We start from the raw sequence: 21,387 nt of genomic DNA on the forward strand, positions 1-21,387 counted from the left end.
TCCTGGGACCGGGCACCGCCCCCCTGGTTGATCTCCCTGCATGTGGGGCCCGAGTGTGGGTGGGTAAGAGGCAGCCAGAAAGAGCTGGAGAGGAACGGGGTCACTCACAGCCAAAGGGCCAGTCGTCGAACCTTTCTTGTTTTGACTTTCTTTCCCACAGTGATGGGAGATGACAGAGCTGGCCGTAAAGTGTGGGAATGATCTAGAAATGCCAGAAGCAGTTGAAACTCAGGACAGTGCGGTGCTGCTGGTGCCAGCGTGATGATGCAGCCGTTCTGCAGGAGAGCAGGGCTTTCCCTCAAGGAAAACACCTCTGGTTTTATGTTCTAGGGGCAGCTGTCGGGGTCACCCAGGTTCAACCTGCAAGTTCCCAGGGAATGACATTTCCTGTAACCACAGGGAGCTTCTCACCTGTCAGAAGTCCCAGTTGCTGAGGCTGTCTAGTCCTTCCCGCCCACCTGCCCACACACCCACATCCCCGGGCCCTGTCACACCTGGATCCTGTTGCACACTGGCGTTTGCAGGGCCAAGAGGAGGGGATCAGGAGGGGTCCTCTGGGGACAGGGCTGATTCGTGGGGGACAGATTTCAGAAAGCACAGGCTCTTACCTTTCTTTTACATAAGGCCCAGAGAGGGAAGGAAGTTACCCGAGGTCACACTGGAAGCTGGTAGCAGACCAGGGACAGTGCACTGGGGTGGTGCCGAATCTTGGGAGTGGGAGGTGGGTGGGAGGCCTTTCCCGGGGATGTACCTTCTCTCAGATAGGTGACATCACTGACTTGTGGGGATAAAAGGGAAAGCATCCAAGACTAGCCGTGGAGGCGCTGCTTGGATCACCTCTCGGGCCTCAATTTCTGCTCCATAAAACACGGACAATCTCATCCTTGGCTAGCCCCTCACTGGGCATCATGAGGCTGCAGTGAGGCAGGAGGGCGCCAGTCGGTTGGGAAAGCAAAAGGCCTGTTCGTGTGCCGTTCCGTGATCCCATTACGTCCTCCCCATCCATGGTGCGGTGTTCTCACCCCATTTCACAGATACACACGTGGCCCCTGGCTGCCCGCTGGGTCCGTGGCCACACAGAACAGACGCCTGAGTTCCTGAGGTCAGACAACCACAGCCTCCAGCCCTGAGTTGCGGCCCCTGGCCCTGAGGTTCCGTGATCACATGTATTCTGTGCCGTTTCCTGGGAGGAGATGGTCCAAGAGAACTGGCAGGGAGGGGGCCTTTTCTCTGTTTCTGGGGCACCCAGCAATGGTGGGCCCACAGAGGAGGACAGGCAGATAATTCCGGGGACAGCTTTCTTCTCAGGGGTCATGGATCAGAGCAGGAGTCCTGAACTTGGCTCCCGTCCCGCCTCTTGCTGGACACACAGGGACCTAGGGACTGAGGAGGGGCCGAGGGTCTGCCCGCCGCCCAGGCACTTTGCAGGCAGGAGCCCACCCAGATTAGCCCCCTGCACTGCATGGCCTCAGCTGAGTCAGAGTGAGTAGCTGCTGGGACTTAATTCCACGGGGGCCCTGGTCTGCCGAATTCAGAGTATCTGGCAGAGAAAAACATTGGATGTGGTTCCCACTGGGTGCTAGGGAACAGCACCACCCAGAGCACACCCAGTGTGAAGAAAGTAATGTAAGACTGGGTCCAGGGCACATAAGCCCTCTTTGTGATCCTCCTAGAGATGGGTGACAGAAATTGTATTTTATTTGAGCTACAGTATGTGGATGGGGAGACAGAGAAACCTCTTAATAACAACAGAAACAGTAACAGTTAATCCTTACCGTCCTTCCTATATGCTCAGCATCACGCGCGTATGTGTGTCATAAGTCGCTTCAGCCATGTCCAAATCTTTGTAGCCCGCCAGGCTCCTCTGTCCATGGGATTCTCCAGGCAAGAGGACTGGGATGGGTTGCCACAGCCTCCTCCAGGGGATCTTCCCAACCCAGGGATCGAACCCTCGTCCCCTGTGGCTCCTGCACCACAGGTGGATTCTTTACCACCAAGCCGCTGGGGAAGCGCGCTCAGCATCACGCTAGCATTTTGTGTGTATCGGCTTGTTTAATCTTCATGATGGCTTCGGAGGTAGGTGATATTTATTATCCCCACTTTACCAAAAGGGGAACAAGAGCGCAGAGAGGTTAAGTAACTTGCCCATGGTCGCACAACTGCTAAGTGGCTGAGCTTGCCTGGCTGGAGTCTGTGCTCTTAGCCACTCTGCCGTCTAAAGGCAAGAGAGAGCACTTCACAGCTTCCAGTTTCCAGCTGAGACTTGAGCTTAAGACTTGCCATCTTGCGCATGTGGTTTAAATCTCAGGCCCTTCCTTCATCTTAGGGCCCCTCACACCAGGCCTGTGAGGAGAGCTTCCTCTTATTGACTCCCCAGTTTACAGATGAGATGGAGAGCCCAGCCCAGGCCGCCGTCATCATCTCAGCAGCCCCCTTCACCTATCCCTCTTGGGGTCTCACTGCCCTTCCTTTTTTCTGCCCGAATCTGCAGAGTAGAAGAACCCTGGTCCCCAGGCACAGGCAGGAGTCCTCACTGGTTTTCACCTTCCCAAGCTTCCTTGGGCAGTGGCTCCCGGCAGGACCCCATGTTTTGGGAGGTAAAAGAAGGTCAGAGGGTAGGAGGGTGTGGCCTGGGTCTAGGAAGCAGAAGGAGGAGCAGCAGCCGCATCTCCAGGGAGCCTGGGGTGAGATGCTCTAGGAAGTCCCTTTGTCATCCTGGGTGTGACGGACACATCAGCGTGAACACCAGTGCCCACAGCTGGCTGTTTTGCATTAACGAGAGGCTGTTGTTTCTGTCATCCGCTTACCTTTCACTCCCTAATTTGGAGTGGTCTGCTGATGGGGTGTGCATGTCACAATCAGGTGTCACTTGACTTGGTGGTCCAGCAGCAACCTGGACACATGATGAGTCAGATTGCCTTCAGGCCTGGTGCTCCTGGAGCTGGGTCCCTGACCCTGAGGAGTGGGGAGCTGCTGGCAGGCTGAAAAGCTGTAGGATGCCAGGTCACGTGTATGCGCCTGATCGACTGGGTCTCAGATGCAGTGAGTCCAGTGTGTGTCTGTCTCGCCTGTCTTCTGCCCTCTGGGTAATTAGATGCAATACATTTTAATCTGTTAGTTGTGTGTTGGCTTTATAGCCTGTGCTGGGTGCCAGGGTTGCAGAAGCAAAGCCCTGGAATCCCATCCTGGCCCTCGGGGTTCACACTCTCACTGTAGAACACCCCGCCCCCCAACTTTCCTCGGGGTAGCCTGACTCTCAGTGAAATCAGCATGTCTTCTGGGCCTCTGTCGTCTCCCAGGCCCTGTGCAGCTTCTGGGGACACAGACTGGAAAGAGGTGAACAGCATACATTTGTGGAAAAATTCCTCTGGCCGCCTTGTAGCATGTGGGTTGGCAGGAGGCGGGACTGGAGACTGAGATAAATGATAGAACGCACTTGTCAGCATTCAGGAGAGAAAGGACGGCACTGCAGAAGGTGATTGGAACAGGCAAGAGGCAGAGGCGACAGACTGCAAAGATAATCAGGCTGCCGTGACCCAAGGGTGGGGCGGGGTGGGGTGCCCGTCTTCCCGGGGTGGCTTGAGGTGATCCTGGGGAATTCGAGTGGATCCGGGAACAGGAACTCAGTTGTGGCAGGGAGGAGAGGCGGGGAGGAGCCCAGCATGGAGAACTGGTTCTTCTGCCCTGGCTCACCAGGCACGACCCGTGGCCAGGCTTCCCTGCTGGGAGAGGGCCCACTGAGCTCCCGCTGCCACTTCAGAGGGTCTTGTGTGCATGTGGTAAGCTCATGTATGGAAGTGTTCTGAAAATGTATCATTAGTGTATTTCATTGAACAGTGAACTCCGTCTGCGTGTTCCCAGGGGCCCGTTCTGCCACACTCTGACTCTTCCTCTCTAGCCGCCCCAAAAGCACGATTTGAGGGGCTGCTGCCTGGCAGATAATGCCTTCTGGGCACCCCGAGCCCTGCCTCATCCTTGAGTCTCAGAAGCCCTCCTTCTCACACACTCAAACACTCAGAGTTCCTCTGTTCTCCAGCAGCCTTTTAGCCGCTAAGGTGCTCTTTGATACTTAATACGCCTTTGTTTCATTTTGCGTGTAGCTTCCTTAGGCTGCAGCACATTTGATAATTCTCCTGCTTGGCCCACACACCCAGGTCTCTGCACCCTCCTCCTCAGACGGCCTTTCATCCTCCTGCACCCCCCACAGCTGCTCCCATCCCTTCCCCATTCCCAGACCTCACCAGGACTGAACATCCTGGCCTCTCACTGCCTGAATATCCCTCTGCTTGCCTTCATAGGGAACAAACGCCTTGTGTGTGTGTGTGTGTGTGTGTGTGTGTGTGTGTGTGGACACATGAGTGCCTATGGTTTCTGGCTCCTTTTAAGCCCAAGCCCTGCCTGGCAAGGGGCAGTTTTTTTGCATGTGCCCAGGCGAGCTCATCTGCCCCTTTGATGCTCTGACTCCCAGACCCCAGCCTGTGCCTCCCTTCCACCCACAAGTGACTCATTGTCTGCCGGTCACTCTGCTGGTCTGGAGATTACAGCTCCACCCTCCCTACCTGGAGCCCCGACGGTTCCCAGGCCCAGCCATGCAGCCCCTTCCTTCTGCCTCCTCTCCCAGGTTAGACTGGCAGCCCCACGCTAGTTCATCGGATCAGCCCAGCCTGGGCATCTCTTCTGCTGGGAGCTGCAGGCAGAGGCAAACACAGGGCCTGTCACTGTTTCCAGGCAGGCCACATCTCAGGTAGGCCTGGACTAAGATGCCCTAGAACTTCGCTCCAGACCTCCCCTCATGTCTACATCTGGTTTCCTTTTACTTGTCTCTAAGGGACACCGTGGTGGCCGCCAGCTGCAGGGGCAGAAGCCAGGGAGCTCTTGGGGAGCAGATATCAGGAACTGGGCTCTCCCCCAGTGCCCATCCTCAGATCTGCAACTTGTGTCTTTTGTGGTTCTCAGACCCCATATTCATGCCCACTTCTCTTCCAGGACGTCTGTGCCACCGCACCACCGCACCCTCTGGTGCAGGGGCCCCTAGACACATCTACTGGGTCCCAGGAATGGGAGACAGCCCCCTTTGTCACACACACCGCTGTTTGATGTACCACGGGGAAAGGGAAACACACCACCAGTCACACCGTGCTGCGGCCTCGACTCTAAGACACGTGCTGCCGGCCGATGACTTAGCTGTTTAAGCCCATGGGACCCTGGTGCCCCTTGTGGCTTCCTGGATGAGCTGTAGAGGCACATGCAGGCGCTGGGAGTGTGAAAGGGCAACCTGTCTGTCTTCGCCCTGGCTGGAATCCCCCTGGGGCTGCTGCTGTATGGTCAGAGGTGGACAGAGACACCAACGCCCGTCCTGTTGGTTGCTTGTCTACTACCAAGGTCAATAATACTGATCATCTTTGTAGCAAACATACACAGAGCACCTACTCGGTGCCTGATGCTGTTCCTTCACTGCATGGTGGTGTAACCCAGCACCTGACCAGCATCCTGACAGCTGGTTTGTGAGACAGGGAGTAGAATTACCCCTACCGCCGTTTAGAAATGAGAGAGCTGAGGCACAGGAGCATAGGTGACTTGCTCAAGGTCTCACATGGGTGGTAGAGACCGGGCTGGGATGATTGTGGAGTCCATACCTCGCCAGCTATCCAGGTGCCGTGTGAAGGCAGAGGTAGGGGCGTAATCGAGCGGTTATTTTTTGGGGACTGTTGTGAGTTACAGGGTCACTTGGGCCTCCACCAACCCTCCTTCTCTTTTGGCTTCCGCTTGGATGTTCCTCCGACCCTCTCTCTCTTTTGGTTGACTAACAGCACTGATTTACAGCTTACGTCCACTCTCTGAGGTGGGCAGCTCCTATAAAAATCCATTTCACAGATGGGGAAACTGAGTTCCAAGCAGTGAAGCAGCCAGTGTGAAATCTCCCAGCTAGAGAGCGTCAGGGCACAGTTCAAGCCGGGTCTGTGGAACCCCAGAGCTGGGACACTTAGTCGTCACGTCCATGGCCTGCTCACCATTGTCCCCTCTCCCCCCTCTCCTGGGACTATTGTAGACATTGGTGTCACCTCATCAGAGAGGCATGCTCCACTCAGCCGTGTACAGACAGCCCAGATCCAGGCATACCCACAGACGCACACCCAGACATTCACCCTGCCAGGCTGTCTTTCTGTCCTTGTATAATCCCCTGCCTGCCTCTGTCTGTCCTCCTGAGTCTCTGGTTTTGTGGCTGCAAATCCCCATGTGTTATCACTAACCAGCATTTGCCTCGGAATGGCTTGTGTTGGCTTGCACCATGATGAGAGCCTGCCCTGTGTCTCTCCAGACTGCGTCTGCCCGCGTGGCCTCTGCCAGCTGGCCGCTGAGGCCGAGGGGGTGCCGGGTGGTGCCTCCCTCGCTCCCAGTCCTTTCCCTCTTGGTTGTAGGAATGCGGCTGTCCTGGCATCTGTGTTGAGTCGGGGCCGCCTAATACCCACATCACATCTGCTCACAGTATCCCAGGCCCCTCCATACCACTCCCTTTATTCTCTCTACGGAAAAACCACTCGGCTAGCAATAGGAAGACAAGGGCCGTCCTTGACCACATGGGAGAGTGGCTTGTGACATTGGAGGAAAGCTCCGAATGCCCCCCGAGGTGCCCCCAGCCCCTCCCATGGCTCGGTGGCCCCCCAGGAGGAGCGCGGGCCAGGAGGGGCAGCCATGGGCAGGGCAGGCAGCAGGCGGCACCATCTGCAGCCATCCTTTGTGCTGGCAGCCGAGCGGCCCCTCCATTGCTGTGATCCGCTGGGCCTCGTGCTTGGCGTGCAAATGAGGTTCCAGATGCCCAGTGCCCCCCCGCACAAGAAGCGGTAACTAGGGGCCTGGGAGAAGAATGGAGCAATCTGGAAATTCATTTCTGTTTGTTCCAGCCTCGATGAATAGGCCGCTTCCCACTCCAGCTGTGGCAGATGTTTGCCGGGCACCCGCGTCGGGGGTGTTTTGCCGTGGTTTCTGGGCAGACAAAAGCCAGGGTGGGGGCCTCTCTTCTCTGGCACCCTCCTCCCTGAGCAGGTGGTGGCCTGGTGAGGCCCCCAGAGGGGGCAGGATGCAGCTCTTAGACACAGCTCGGCCACTGATCCCCTCTCCTGGAGGGAGAAACAGGTGCCCAGTTGGGGAGGGCACAGGTTGTATGTCAACCTTGCTTGCCTCTTTGAGCATCTTTGCCTACTGCACAGGCCAGGCAAAAATACTCAGTGATGCTGGTGGGGCCCCTCACCATCCCACCCCCATCCCCACAAGAACCACCACCCTTCGGTCCCCAGCAGGCCCCTGGGAGCGTGAGCACCTCCCTCCAAGCCAGCACTCAGCACGGCTGGATGGACAGTGTTCTGCTGGTCCTAAAAGCTGCCTCCTGGCCCCTGCCCACCCGGTGAGGGGCAGGAAAGAGCCTGCTGCCCCTCGAGATGCCGGGCCCCACTCTCTACACTGCTGATAGAGCCTCCCTGGGCCAGGGGCCCAGCCTGCCTCTCCGGGCCTTGGGCTACCAGGGGAGCCCATCCGAGGTCTGGGTGGTTTGCACTGGCAGCCCTGTGCCATCTCTCCTGGGCCTTGTGTATCTGTGCTTCTTCCCCCATCGCACGCTGAACACAGTAAAGGGTGTGACTCAGAAGAAGCAGGAGGAGTTTCTCATTGAGCCAGGGCACTGGAGACTGTGGCCGCCTGGTTTGGGCACCCCGCCCTTTTTTTTTTTTTTTAATTTATTTGGCTGTGTGGGGTCTTAGTTGCCCTGTGACATGTGGGGTCTTAGTTCCCTGACCAGGGATCAAACCCACATCCTCTGCAGTGGCAGGTGGAGCATTTAACCATTGGACCACCAGGGAAGTCCCAGTTTGGGCCTTTTGAAGAGTTTCATCTTCTCCCCCACACTCTGGTTCAGCCTTGGGCTGCACCCACCAGGTTAGACGGCAGGGACACCATCTGTGTGTCTGCCCCTCCCCGCAGTGGTTGCTATAAGCGGGTGACTTCCTCTGCCTGAGCCTCAGTCCGCTTATCTGTAGAATGGGGAGAACAGCTGATACCATGGATCACAGGGGATGGATTAAAAAAGACACACAAGCCTGTTGCACAGTGCTCAGACAGCAGACCCTGGAGATGAGCTAGTGGGCTCTGCGCCCTGTGCTGCTTCAGAAGGCTCCTGACCCCCTGACAGAGCCAACTCCTCAGAGCAGTAATTAGTCTGACGGCAGGAGTGGGGAGTTGTCTGGGCTGTGATCAACCCACTTTGCTGCCGCAGTCTCCACAATTTCCCCTTCTGCCCCTGACCACAGCCCTGGAGGAAAGACAGGGCGTTTGAGTCATGACTCCTCTTTCCCTGCCAGCAAACCGAGGCCCAGAGAGGGTCTGTGAGTTCCTTGGGATCACACAGCGAGGTGGTGACAACGCAGCCTTCCTGACTTCTGACTCCTTCCTCAAACCTCAGCTTTTGGACTGGCCAGAAACACTGACCTTGAGGGTGCTTCTGGCCTCTAGTGGCCTCACTGGCACAGTTCAGGATGGAGAGTTCTCTCATCCCCCAACACCTAGCTTATTCTGGTAGCGTTTCCTAGTTTCTGAGGCCTCCCCAAGCCTGGATGTGAAGGGTTTTCCTGTGCTCCTGCCTTTGGTGCCCCTGGCAGACTCTGGCTCGGCCCCTGCCCCACCCCTGGGCCATCCTGTGCCCTGGAAACCCTTTGTCCTTTCAAGCGTCTGTGCCCAGTAGCACAGGGACCCATCACAGGTTTGCCCGGAAGGTGGGTGTACCTGTGTTCTTCCGGGCACTTTGGGGGAAGGAGAACTCTGTAAACACTCCTGGGAACAGCAACAGGTTCTAGGAAGGATCCAGATTTTGTTTAAACCTTGTGATTTTGGGGTCCCACTCGTGGGGAGGAAGCCATGTTGAGCTGACTGTCCAGAGTCCGAGGGTGTGGGCCTCACTGAGATGTGTGGCGGCAGCCAGCAGTTCCTAACCTGGGCACGCATTGGTCTGTGCCTGGCCTCCGGCCTCTCCTTGGCCCTGCCTCTGCGGTCCTCTCCGTCTTGACTCTCCCCTCTTTGCCGTTACACTCTGCCCTCCTCTGATCTCCTTCAGCAACAGCAGCTTTTCGGTCCTCTTTCCTTCAGATGTTTATCCCACTATACAGGCAAGAATACTGAGAAGGCTAAAACACCGGTGTCGAGGTGGGGGCAAAGCCTGCGTGGGGAGCGCCCAGCCTGGGTGGGCGAGATGGGCCAGGCGCGGCAAGGCGCAGTGGCCAGTCACGAGCTCGCTGACCATCCTGTCCTTCCTTGCAGCCCTGCTGTCCTCCTGGTGCGAGGAGCTCGGCCGCCTGCTGCTGCTCCGACATCAGAAGAGCCGCCAGAGCGACCCCCCCGGGAAACTCCCCATGCAGCCCCCCCTCAACTCCATGAGCTCCATGAAACCCACTCTGTCGCACAGGTGAGTGGGCATGCGCCACCCGGGGTGGGGCCAGGCGCCGCTTGGCTGGGTGCTGGACAGCCACCCTCGGGCCCCCAGGTCTTGGACATGTCCCCAGGTGAGAGAACTGGGGTGGGACCCCTGAATAGTCAGGAGGGCAGTACATTTTCTAAAATCCGGGTGTCGTATTTTAAATCCTCATGGGTGAGTGCTGTTTGTCCCCCATCAAAACAGAAGTTGAAAATGCCGTCTTATCCAGCCTGACTGCTTGATCCCTTCGGTGGAGAGCTGTCTCTCCTTAAGGTTCTGGACTTTCGGTAGAAAGTTAGCATCCTTAAACCCAGAGCCTTCCCTGTTTCCTGAGCAGAATCATAGGCAGGGCTGGAAGGCATTCAGAAAGGTCACTGGGCTGAAGGTCACAGCCCAGACCACCCAGGCAGGAGTCAAGGGAGGCTGGGCCTTCCACACAGGGCCAGGGCCACGGAAACCCAGCATCACAGGTGATACGGGGCCTGCCAGAGGCGCCAGGCACTGAGGAACTGGGCAGTCTGCCGTCCACCAACCCCAGAGGGAGCTCATGGTCAGGACCGGCCAGCGTCCTGGTTAATTAGCTCGCAGGGCCCTCGCTGAGCAGGGCTGTTCTCTCGGAGCGCTCCGCAGGCTGACCCTGGAACAGCAGGGCCTGCTGCGCTGTCTGCTCTCCCAGTGCGAGTCCTGCTGACCACAGGGAGGGGCGTTCGCAGTCGGCGCTCCACAGTCATTATCCGGCTTGACCACGGCACCTGCAGCCCAGAGTGCGCTGCAGGAGACCTGGGTCACACCACCGGGGCGCTGCCGGGAAGTCGGGTACTGGCCATGCTCATAAATCGAATTAGAGGCAATTGATTCCTGGAGCCAAAAGGGGCGCTTAGAGCTCCTCGGGTCCAGCACCTGCTCGGGCAGGATGGGGGTTGGGTCCCTGCCTCCTTCCGAAGCGCTTTTCCCCACATAGCCCCCCCACCCCTTCTCAGGGTCACTGCCTCATTGCACCCTCTGTCTGACAGCTCAGACGCTTAAAGCAGCCCCCTTCTGTGGCTGTTTCTGGGGGTGGGGAACTGTTGGCCTTTGGGGCCAGGGTAGTTTTTTATGGTGCAGGACTTTGTGGGGCATGTCATGTCTTGGCTCCTGCCCACTCAGTTCCTATAGTGACCCCCTCAGGCATTGCTCGCAGAAGGCAATGGCACCCACTCCAGCACTCGTGCCTGGAAAATCCCATGGACGGAGGAGCCTGGTGGGCTGCAGTCCGTGGGGTCGCTAAGAGTGAGGCACCACTGAGCAACTTCACTTTCACTTTTCACTTTCATGCATTGGAGAAGGAAATGGCAGCCCACTCCAGTGTTCTTGCCTGGAGAATCCCAGGGACAGCGGAGCCTGGTGGGCTGCCATCTATGGGGTCGCACAGAGTCGGACACGACTGAAGCGACTTAGCAGCAGCAGTGGGCATTGCTAAAGGACTCTCACACATCTAAAGGACAGAGATATCACCTGTGGTTGAGAATCACCACTCTTGAGGCCAAACCCTCCTTCATCTACCTTCCCCCGCTTGACCCCGGCCTGGCTAGAAGCCACAGGTCTTCTCCGGCTGAATGCTGCCAGCCACTGAGCACAGGCGTGCAATCCAAGCCACACACTTTGCATTTACCCTTGTTACCTTTTAGCTCCTTAACTCTCTGTCCTGCCAGAATCATCCTGCGTCTCATCATCCCACATCTCACATCCTTCTCAGCCACCCCTCCTCTGAGCCGTTTCAGTAAAGCTGCTGCTGCTGATGGCAGGCCAGCTCCTCTGGAGACCTGCCACAGACCTGCCTGGCCATGACCACAGCCAGCCCTTGGCCAGGTCTTTGCTGAGTTGAGCTGAAACCATGAGACTGCCTGGTCCTGGGATTAAACAGATGAAGGGTGTCTCTGCTCCAGAAGCTGACTCTTGCTGGTTGGGGAAGAAAGACTCGGTGAGGCAAAATTGCGAGCTGGCAGATCAAGGCAAAGCTAGGGTTTGGTGACAGGCAGGTTGGCTTTGGGGTTGTCTAGGAGGAAGGTGGCCAGGCTGAGACAGTCAAGAGGCTGCCCAGAGGAGGTGGACCTTGACCCTGAAGGACTTGGACCTTGACCTTGAAGGACTTGGATGGCATTCCAGAATTTGATGGCTTTTTAAAGAAATGCTGTGACTGAAGAGCCACTGTCTGGCACCCAGGGCACCCGCTTCAGCCTCCTGTGCATGCCCATGGGGTGCTAGAGAGGCCAAAGCGGTGCCCTCTGAGAGAAGGGAGAGCTCTGCCTGCGGGTAGACTTGCTAAGTGTTGGTGAATAGCAGCACAGCAAGGCAATGGGCGTTCTGGGCAATATCCTTCACTCCATTGGCAGAACTGGGAGGGAAACCCCAGTGGGACAGCGACTTCCCCAAGAACACACAGCCAGGAAGGGGCTGGGCAGTGAACCACACACAGCGCTCTGCCCTTCACCCTCCTCCCCACTGGCCATTCAAGACTGGTGACATGGTTTCTACTCATTAACCCGATCCTGATCCACACCTCGCCCCATTTCCCAATTGATAGTGGGGCAGTTGAGACCAGAAAGAAGTGTCATCTGTTGAACAAGGTCCAACCCATGTCCCTTCAGGCCAGAGCTGTTCCGAGGGCACGTTGTGGCCTGTGATTGGAGAGTGGCTGCTCTCTGCCTATAACGTCGTGAATTTCCTCCAGGTGGTGAGTCTCTCATTTTTAGAGAAACTCCACTGGGGTGCCTCACCTTCTAAGTCCCTCCTATAATTTCCCAAACGAGAAGTAAAAGAAGTGGAAGAGAAAGTCAGGTGCTGTCACAGTAGGAAACTCTGTGCCCGCCCTCCTCCACAGCTGTGTCTGGTGACTTAGAGGGAGGAAGCTCCTCTCTGCCTTTCATTAAGGAAACTGGGGGTGGGGGTGAGCTTAGGGACCCTGCGTGTTCATGATTCGGTACTTGGAGGTGTGTGGCTGTTCCAAGATGCAGGGTTCCTTGTCTGAATTCTCTGAAGACAAGCAAACAGGAAAGGGTGAGGGAGCCAAGACGCTCGAAGTCCCAGGCTGTAGGGTGGGGAGGCTGTGACTGTTGTATTTCCGTAGTTCAGGCATCACGGTCACATCCATTACAGGCCATGGAGGTCAGCAATGCAGCATCACTCTGTGAGTCGGAGCCTGTGCCTCTGACCTCTGGAACCAGCCTCTGAGCATGTCGGCAGTTGGGAGGAACCCTGGGTACCCGCATGTCTGGCTGGAGCTCAGTGGTTTGTGGAGCACTGTGGATTCGTCCCTGTCTGGTCCTGACCACTGAGCTGTCAACGGGCCTTCCTTCCACTTTCCAGATGCCCACAGAGTGCTGCATAGAAGGGACCCGGGAAAGGTCAGTCCAGGGCAGCTGGGGCCAGGCAGCAGGATCCCTTAATAGTCCCTGCGGTGACCCAGACTTGATGCCTACAAAGATTTCTGCCTTCTCCCAGATTTTTAACGAGTGACTCAAAAAGCCATTGTGATTAACACATTGTCCTTATGCAAATCAGTGCCACGAAGGTAATTGAAAGCCTAATAAATCTTGTTTACACCCTTAATTTGATAACAATCAAAGTCCACCAGAGCTGGGGAAGCCTCCAAGACCAAGGGGTGCTACCCTTCCTCTTCCAGGTGAGGGGTTTGCAGCTCCCGGAGGGGAGTTTCCTGGGAGGGGCCTTGGGGCTCCTCTTGGGCCCTGGGCAGCCCCAGGGCTGCGGTCTGTGCAGCAGGTGGCGTCCATGCCCTGGAGCCAAGCTGCTGGGCATCTAGTTTCAGCTCTGCTGTCTCCTAGGTGGGTCACTTTGGGCTGTTCTGTAACCTCTCTCTCTGCCTCAGTTTCTTCATATGTAAAAATGGAACAACCGCAGCACAGGACTTAACGACACACTTGTCACCATGCCTGGGCACAGGTCGCTCCACGGACTAGTCGTTATTCCCCGAACTCTCAGCCAGGTGCCACCAGACTCAAATGTCCTCATTCACGGCCAGCTAACAAAGAAGGAATCTAGTAAAGCTGACCCCTGGTGCTTGTCTTTCCTTGGTACCATCACACCGCCTTCACAGCTTTCATTTTTAGCTCTTTTTTTGCACAGCCACACCGAAAGCTGTTTGTTATAGATCCCCCTCTTACCCCCAGGAAAAAAGAAGCAATGAAAGGGAGGTTGGAGGATCTATAAATCCTGCTCCATCAGTTCCAGATTGCCAAGATGCAAGGATCTTTTCCTTTCCTCCTTCCTCTGGAAAAAATTTAAAACCCTCTAATACGCAGTTAGCTGCACAAGTTCCTCTCCGAGTTTCACCGCAGGGAGGGAAGGAAGCGGTCCCCAGTAATTGTGATGATGGAGAGCGCTGGTAATGGTCCCCCTAAATTAAAGAGGGTGGGAGCTTCAGCTCCTCACCGGCTTGGTGTTTCATTAGTGGTAACGCTACAGCCTTGTGCAGAGATGGGACCAATATAGCCAGATCAGGGAAATTAATTAGGGTCTGACAATACCCTTAATAGGAATTTGTTATTTCCCCCAAATAAAGTGGCTGTTAGAAGTGCAAGGGAAGAAATAACTCAGCCCTCCCTTCTTCTTCGCTCCTTGAATGTCTGTGTAGATACTTTCACAGGAGGTGCCCAAGAACTGACAGTCATAGCTCCCTCTTTACTCATTTTCTCAAATTTAGCAAACATCGGTCAGTGCCCATGGGGCTGGCAAACACACAGATAAACTGTTTGCTGTAACTGCAGTGTGAAGAGCTCTTTGTAAAATATATGAAAAAAAAAGTGCTTAAGGAATAGAGGAAAATGCCATTGGTGTTCTGCATTGGAGAGTCACAGAAGGGAACATCCAGGCTGGGCTTCAAAGTATAGATAGGAGTTTGCTAGACAGAGAAACAAGAGGCCCACTGAGGAAAGCCTCGGAGGCTTGGAACACAAGTTCAACAGGCAGGAATGATAAAACACCCCCTCCCATTGATAGCCTATTTGCAAAACTTCTAAGCGCCATCATTGTATCATCAAATAAATATGAGTACTTTCATCCCATTTGAGCTGGAGAAATGGAGGGAAAGGCATAGGCACAGCTGAGCAGCACCTGACTGCGAGGCACTGGGCTAAACTTTACCTGTATTTGTATGTTTCATCCTAAGAGAGTATTAGTCCCACTTTACAGATGAGAACGTTGAGGCTGACTTAAGTAACATTTCTCAGGTCATAGGAATCATCAGTGGCCAGCCATAGTCAAGGTTTGACCTCAAAGAATCTTAAGCTCAGAGCCTAGATAGTTAACCACTGGGCTGAAAGGCCTCCCTCTGCCATTTGAACATTAGCTAAAAAAAGTGTAGTCAGAGCCCTTGAATATCTGCCAATACACTCAGTCCAGGCCAAAGCTAGTGATGTGATGTATTAAAGTGTTTTTTCCTGGGACACTGTTTGGGTTTCGTCTGCAGCCAGTCTTTGAAGCATAACTTTATGTCCCCTGTATGCCCTCACTGGGTGGCTTCTGAAAGACAACTTCCCCAAGAATTTTTGGGAAGCTCTGCCCCTTCTTGGAGTTCTCATGGACTTCTGGATCACCTTTGTAATGAGCACTTGCTTGCATCATTGCCATCTTTGTAAAGGGAAGTGCCATCTTACCGGACTCTAAGCTCCCTGTTCTTGTTCACTTGCTAAGTCGGATCCGACTCTTTGCCACCCGATGGACTGTAGCACCCCAGGCTTCCCTGTCCTTCGCTATCTCCCGGAGTTTGCTCAATCTCACATCCATTGAGTCAGTGATGCCATGCAACCATCTCATCCTCTGTCGTCCCCTTCTCCTCCTGCCTTCAATCTTTCCCAGCATCAGGGTCTTTTGCAAGGAGTCAGTTCATTGCATCAGGTAGCCAAAGTATTGAAGCTTCAGCATCAGTCTTTCCAATGAATATTCAGGGTTGATTTCCTTTAGCATTGGCCAGACCTACTGTCAGCCTTGCCCTCAATTAGCCCTGTGAGACTGGGAGCCTCAGATCCTATGAGAGGCATCTGTTGAGCCCACTTCAAGGGATCACATGAGTTCTTGGGTGAAAGTCCCTTCACACAGTTCCTTGCATGTAAAAGCCTCTCAGTGAATCATAATAACGATACTAGCAGCCAGTAGTTTCAGGCTGCGGGAGGTGTGCTGGGCCTTGCCTTACCCATGTGAGCTCACTAAATCCTCATGACTGCCTCTGAGAGAGAGGCTATTCTTATCCCTGGGCGTGGTGAGCGGTGGCCTCAGTGGACACGGAGGCATCGTGAGCGTGTAGCCACTTCATTAGCTTTCCTCTGTCCCCCTCCCTGGAGGGTAGGGCCTCTCCCTTCCTGAGTGGCAGTGCCCATGGAGTCACAAGCACACTGTAGGTGGTCAGCAGTCAGGCTGAATGAGTGAATGCATTCATTCATCCTCAGACATCGCTCTGGGGGCTGGCACAGAGGAGTGGTGTTTCTCTTTGGCACTTTGAAGACACCATGCCAGGTACAGGTAGCTGGAGAACTCAGGGCTCCTGGGGCAGAAGGAAAAGGGCAGGGAGGTACTCGGGCCCCAAGCATATGAGGAGCAAGTGGAGCTCAGGTCAGTGGGTGTGGTGAGGGCTTCCTGCTAGAGGCGGCCTTTCGGGGAGGAGACTAAAGATGAGTAACATGTTTCAAGGTAAGGATAGAGCATCCCAGGCCTACATCTGGAGGCCCAGGAGTAGGGGAGTGGCTGCCCTGGGTTGGGAGTTGCTCGCCAGGTAGAACGCTGCTGAGGTTGCTAGTGGTTCTGGCATTGGTGCCTCTGCAGGTGGGGCAGGTTTGGCTGGACAGAACTGTGGCTTGTGGCCTGAGACCAGGCCGTGCTGGATTGGAGGTGTGCAGAGCTGGGGGCAGGACTACTCAGAGTGGGTTCTCAGATCCCGGGGGGCTCCCTCTGAACTGAGATCAGCTATGGACAGGAGGAGAGCAGTGGTTCCCGTGGGCGGCCCTGAAGTGCCAGGGACCTCTGACCCGGGCTGAGCATGTATGCTGGTGAAATGGTGCTTGCGGAGGAGGGACACAGCCTCAGGGTACCCCCAGACCCCTTGACCTCCTCTCCATTAGCCTGAGCCCCTCCCACCCTGGTTGGACCCAGGAGCCTGGCTTGATGCTGGGGCCCCGGGAGCCAAGCGGGCCTCCTCCCCTCCCCCGACGGCAGTGTCTGAGTCTGGGCAGAGGCGTCGGCAGGGCTGACTGCCACCATGGGCCTGTGGGGGCGAGCAGCTCCCCCGCGCCAGCGGGCGCCGTCTCCCCAGGAGATGAGTCACAGCCGTGTCGGTGCGCCTGCCACTTCTGCTTCTGCAGCAGGTGCGAGTGGGGGCGAGCAAGTCCCCGAGACCACCCCTGCACGCGGGTGCCCGTCTCCTCCTCCACGCACACACATGCCAGTGGGGCCCCTCTGTGTGACATACATACATGCCCCCCCCACACACACACGGAGTCTGCATCTGAGCTCTGGGGTGAACCTTCCAGCCAGACGGCGGGATGCCCAGTTTGGGAACCCGGGTTAAGTTTGCTTCTCACTAAGCCTGGGGTGGAGGGGACAAAACAGGAAGGAGCCGGTTTCCGCCCACAAGGCCCACCCACAAGCTACCGGGCAGTTGGGAGCTTGTTCACAGGCCTGTATCCCGGTGAGCCGGGGCCTCCCCGCCTGAGGTGGTGAGGCAGCAGCTGGTGGCTCGTGGGGAGCTCCCAGGGGCCCTGCTTCCTGAGTCTGCCGGGTAAGAACCTCAGCCACAAGCAGATTCAGCCTGGGGGGCTGGTGGGAGTTTGTGGGGCAGGAATTCTGGGGAGAGAGGACAGACTTCAGCCTGGGCTCTGCTCAGTTTAGTCTAGTCCCGGGTTTCGTCCAGGAGCACGTAGGACAAGGGCTCTACGGGAGGGAGGGTGTCCAGGGGTCTTCTCTCTGTTATTTAAAACTGTAGCCTGTGCGGCCTCCCTGTGAGGCAGGAATGGCAAGCCTGGGACTGGGTGCTACGCTGGGGTCCCCAGCGACCTCCTGGGAAGGCAGGGCTGCTTCCAGCCCAGCTGTGCTGAGGAGCAGGCTCTGCCTGTTTCCTGCGCTTCTCCATCCTGCCCAGGCTCTCTGGGCTCCCAGGCCCCCCAGCGGCACCCCCAGGTGTAGAGAGTGTGAGCTGTCCGTCACCTTTGGCCTGTGCACCTGGGCCTCACTTCCTTCCTGCTGACCCACATCACATCTGGGCCCCAGAGGGAGAGGGCAAGCAGACGGACGGGTTCCCTGAGGAGGACTCCTCCCCATCCAGTCTAGGCCCGCTGTTTTCCTCCCAGAAATCACGAGCAATGCTGAAGTCGCTCCGTGTCACTTTTTAAGAAAGACTTTGTTTGCAGTCTTCTCTTAGAGCCACATCATCAGACTTAGGCCACGGAGGCCCGTGTTCAGACTTATCTGCCTGAGATCAGCGGGCTTCCCAAATGGTGCTAGTGGTAAAGAACCCACCTACTAATGCAGGAGACGTAAGACGCTGAGTTTGATCCCTGGGTCAGAAAGATTCCCTGGAGGAGGGCATGGCAGCCCCCTCTAGTAATCTTGTCTGGAGAATCCCATGGACAGAGGAGCCTGGAGGGCTATGGCCCATAGGGTCGCAAAGAGTCAGATGTGACTGAAGCAACTTGCCACGCACACCTTAGACTCTCAGCAATGCGCAGATTACCCCATGACCCAGGGTGCGTGTGTGCTCATGTGTAACATCAGGAAGTCAGTTCAAAGGATGATATTCCTCCTTACTCCGTGCTCACAGTTGGTAGCTTTCTATTTTATTCCCTCCGTTTTCCCCCTCGTGTTGGTTCAATGTCACAACACACTTCATGCGTCATGACCTGCAGTTTGAAGACTGAATAGAATGGGAGTAGGGATCAGAGAAGGCGATGGCACCCCACTCCAGTACTCTTGCCTGGAAAATCTCATGGTGGAGGAGCCTGGTAGGCTGCAGTCCATGGGGTCGTTAAGAGTCGGATACAACTGAGCGACTTCACTTTCACTTTTCACTTTCACGCATTGGAGAAGGCAATGGCAACCCACTCCAGTGTTCTTGCCTGGAGAATCCCAGGGACGGGGGAGCCTGGTGGGCTGCCGTCTGTGGGGCCACACAGAGTCGGACACGACTGAAGCGACTTAGTAGCAGCAGCAGCAGCAGGGGTACGTGTTGTTCTTATGCCCATTTCACAGATGAGGAGACTGAGTTCAGACAGGCTCAGAAGTTGGCACTGGGGCCCCGAGCCAGGGAGGGGCAGGACTTGTACCCAGGGTACCAAAAAAAAACAACAGGCGAGAGTGAGAGGAAAAGGGAACAGGGGTGGAGTTGCTGTTCCCCAGGAGGTCAGGGCAGCAGCTCCAGGGCGGTGACTTCTGAACAGAGACAGGAAGAAGCCAGGGGCTGTCCAGGCAGAGAGGGTGCCCGGGCAAGGGAGGAGCAAGCATGGGCAGTCAGTGACACTGTCCTCCCTTCAGTCTGACCTGACTTGACCGTTGTGACCGAGGGCCCTGCCCGTCAAGGAGTGGTACACGAGGCTCAGACCCCCACTCCCTCAAATCTGGGGCCCCTGCCCCTCTGTCCTGCAGGCCTGCGCCTTTTCCTGGAAGTCTGACCTCCAGGGCCTAAGCTGGCTGCTCTGCTGGGATTCAAGTGTCTCCAGGCGTGAGTGAGCGCGTTGGTCTTCTGCTGACTTCCTGTGATGAGGGTGCAAGTCAGAGGCGTGAGGTGCTTTCCTAGCAAGCCGTGCTCCTCCAGAGCCCGCTTCCCCCTCCTGCCCCTGCTGCCTTGCCGACCTCAGCCCGGTCGGAATGCCGTGGGCAGAGGTGGTAGCCCAGACGTGGGTGCTCGGTGCTTCTTCTCTTTCTGGGGCCGCTTCTGGGATTTTCTCCCTGTGAGAGGTGCTAGAAAAGTCAGCGTGGGACAGGCTGCCCCAGCCCGGCACTCCCGGGGACTGGGACCCTGGCGGGTCCTCTGTGCTGTTACCTCGCCAGCTCCTTCTCGAGCTCATGCCCCGGCTGCCCTCCCTGGGGTCTGCTGGACCTCACTCTCCATCTGTGCCGTGGCAACTAGTAGAAAGCTATTACTGAGCACTTCTGATGTGAAGGGCCGGGCATGGGGTCTTGCTTGTGATGACTGGGGGCTCCTGGGGAGATGTCATCGAACAAGGTGGGTACTGCAGGGACTAGAGAGGAGACTGGGGAGGTGGGGGAATGGCTGGGGTGGGGGTCGGCTCCTGGAGAAGTGAGAGCCAAGGGGGTAAGCAGGGTAGGGTGGGATTAGTCAGTGGGGTAAGCTGTTCTGCAGTGTGAGTTGGGACTTTGAACACTGGAAGCCACTGAAGGTCTTTGTGTCTCAGGAGTCTGAGGGAGATGAGTTTGGTGGGATGTGCATGAGAGTTTGAGTGGGAGCGAGGGAGGAAGCACAGCAGGGAGGCCAGTGCCTATCATCTGGGAAGAAAAAGAGACTTGTGGACCCTCCTTCCAAAGGCCAAGTCAGCTGAGCAGGGCGGCCAACTCACCATGAGGGCTTAGGAGGAGGGAAGAGCCGAGACTCAGACGGGGGCCCTGCTGACCTTTTCTGAGAAGTGCAAGTTAGTTGCTCAGTCGTGTCCGACTCTTTGCGACCCCATGGGTTGTAGCCCGCCAGGCTCCTCTGTCCATGGGATTTCCCAGGCAAAAATACTGGAGTGGGTTCCCATTTCCTCCCCTAGAGAATCTTCCCGACCCAGGGATCAAACCTGGGTCTCCTGCGTTGCCGGCAGATTCTTTGTCATCTGAGCCACCAGGGAAGCCCTTTCTGAGAAGGGATGGGTGGTTTTGAGGGGAAGTTGGAGCCAAGGAACCAGGGCTCTCCCTGGAGAACTTCTTAGAGCAGCTTGTGGTCGAAGGCAGAGCTTAGCATGACCCGTGGCCTTGGTCTCACAGGAGACAGACAACCATGGGGGTGGCACCTCCGCAGTGCTGGTGGGAGAGCTGGTCACTGTCACACAACAGGACACCATGCCAGGCTCAGGGGATCCAGAATGGAGAATGGCCAGGAGCCGCAGAGCATGGTGGGGTGATGGGGCATGCCTCCCTCTGAGCCTGCGTCTGCAACACCCCTGAGGACCCTCCTCTGTCTCTCTCTGCAGTGATGGGTCATTCCCCTATGACTCTGTCCCTTGGCAGCAGAACACCAACCAGCCTCCCGGCTCCCTCTCCGTGGTCACCACGGTTTGGGGAGTGACCAACACATCCCAGAGCCAGGTAAGAGCCTGTCATCCCCCCCAGCCACAGCCCCTTCTGGGTGGGGCCATCCATCACGGTCACCTTGCCGTGCTAGCCCTGCTGGCTCTCCCAGGCTCTTCGCCTGCTGGAAAGAGCAGCTGTCAGGGCGCCCCCAGCTGTGGACACGCCTCCACCCAGGATGGGCCCACACCTGCCCCAGGAGGATGGCACCTGGCCCTGTGCACTACCCCAGCCCTAGGGCCTTGCTGGGGCAGTGGCTTTCACCTGACAGAGAGCAAGGGGTTCTTTCCTGGCTCACGTTTATTTAGGCTGGATTAACAGGAGAACTTCCTGGAGGTTATTGAGCTTAGGGTCCCAACACCTGGAGTCTTTGACCCTGGATGGCCTGGGTTAGATTTCAGTGAAAAAACTGAGCCTAAAACTTGTGACAGACTCCACCCCACATCCCTCGTCTACCGTGCCTCCCGCTCTTGGTCCTTCCTCTTTCCTCCATGCCTGCCTTCCTGCCGCCTGGCCACGTGAATGGCTCAGGGCCACTTGCCACCCTGGAGGGAACCAGCGCACTTTATCTGCAGTCTTGGGCCACAGGGAGCCCCTCGCGCTCCACAGAGAGCCACAGGGCCCTGCCACCCTCCAGAGCTAGAGGGCTGGGCTTCCCTTGGCCC

At 56.5% G+C, this 21,387-nt stretch overlaps 1 protein-coding gene across 8 annotated transcripts in view; it reads left to right on the plus strand.

The window, feature by feature from the left end:
* Nucleotides 1–21,387, plus strand: part of ZMIZ1 (zinc finger MIZ-type containing 1) — a 240,815-nt gene that overhangs the window by 194,498 nt on the left and 24,930 nt on the right. For all 8 annotated transcript variants that reach the window (XM_069572535.1, XM_069572538.1, XM_069572537.1 and 5 more), the window contains 2 exons: nucleotides 9,304–9,448; nucleotides 20,626–20,740. In XM_069572535.1, coding sequence (XP_069428636.1) covers nucleotides 9,304–9,448; nucleotides 20,626–20,740 — 260 coding nt within the window. The remainder of the gene's footprint in view (nucleotides 1–9,303; nucleotides 9,449–20,625; nucleotides 20,741–21,387) is intronic.

Source organism: Ovis canadensis, chromosome 25, assembly GCF_042477335.2.
Source record: "Ovis canadensis isolate MfBH-ARS-UI-01 breed Bighorn chromosome 25, ARS-UI_OviCan_v2, whole genome shotgun sequence".
NCBI lineage: Eukaryota > Metazoa > Chordata > Mammalia > Artiodactyla > Bovidae > Ovis > Ovis canadensis.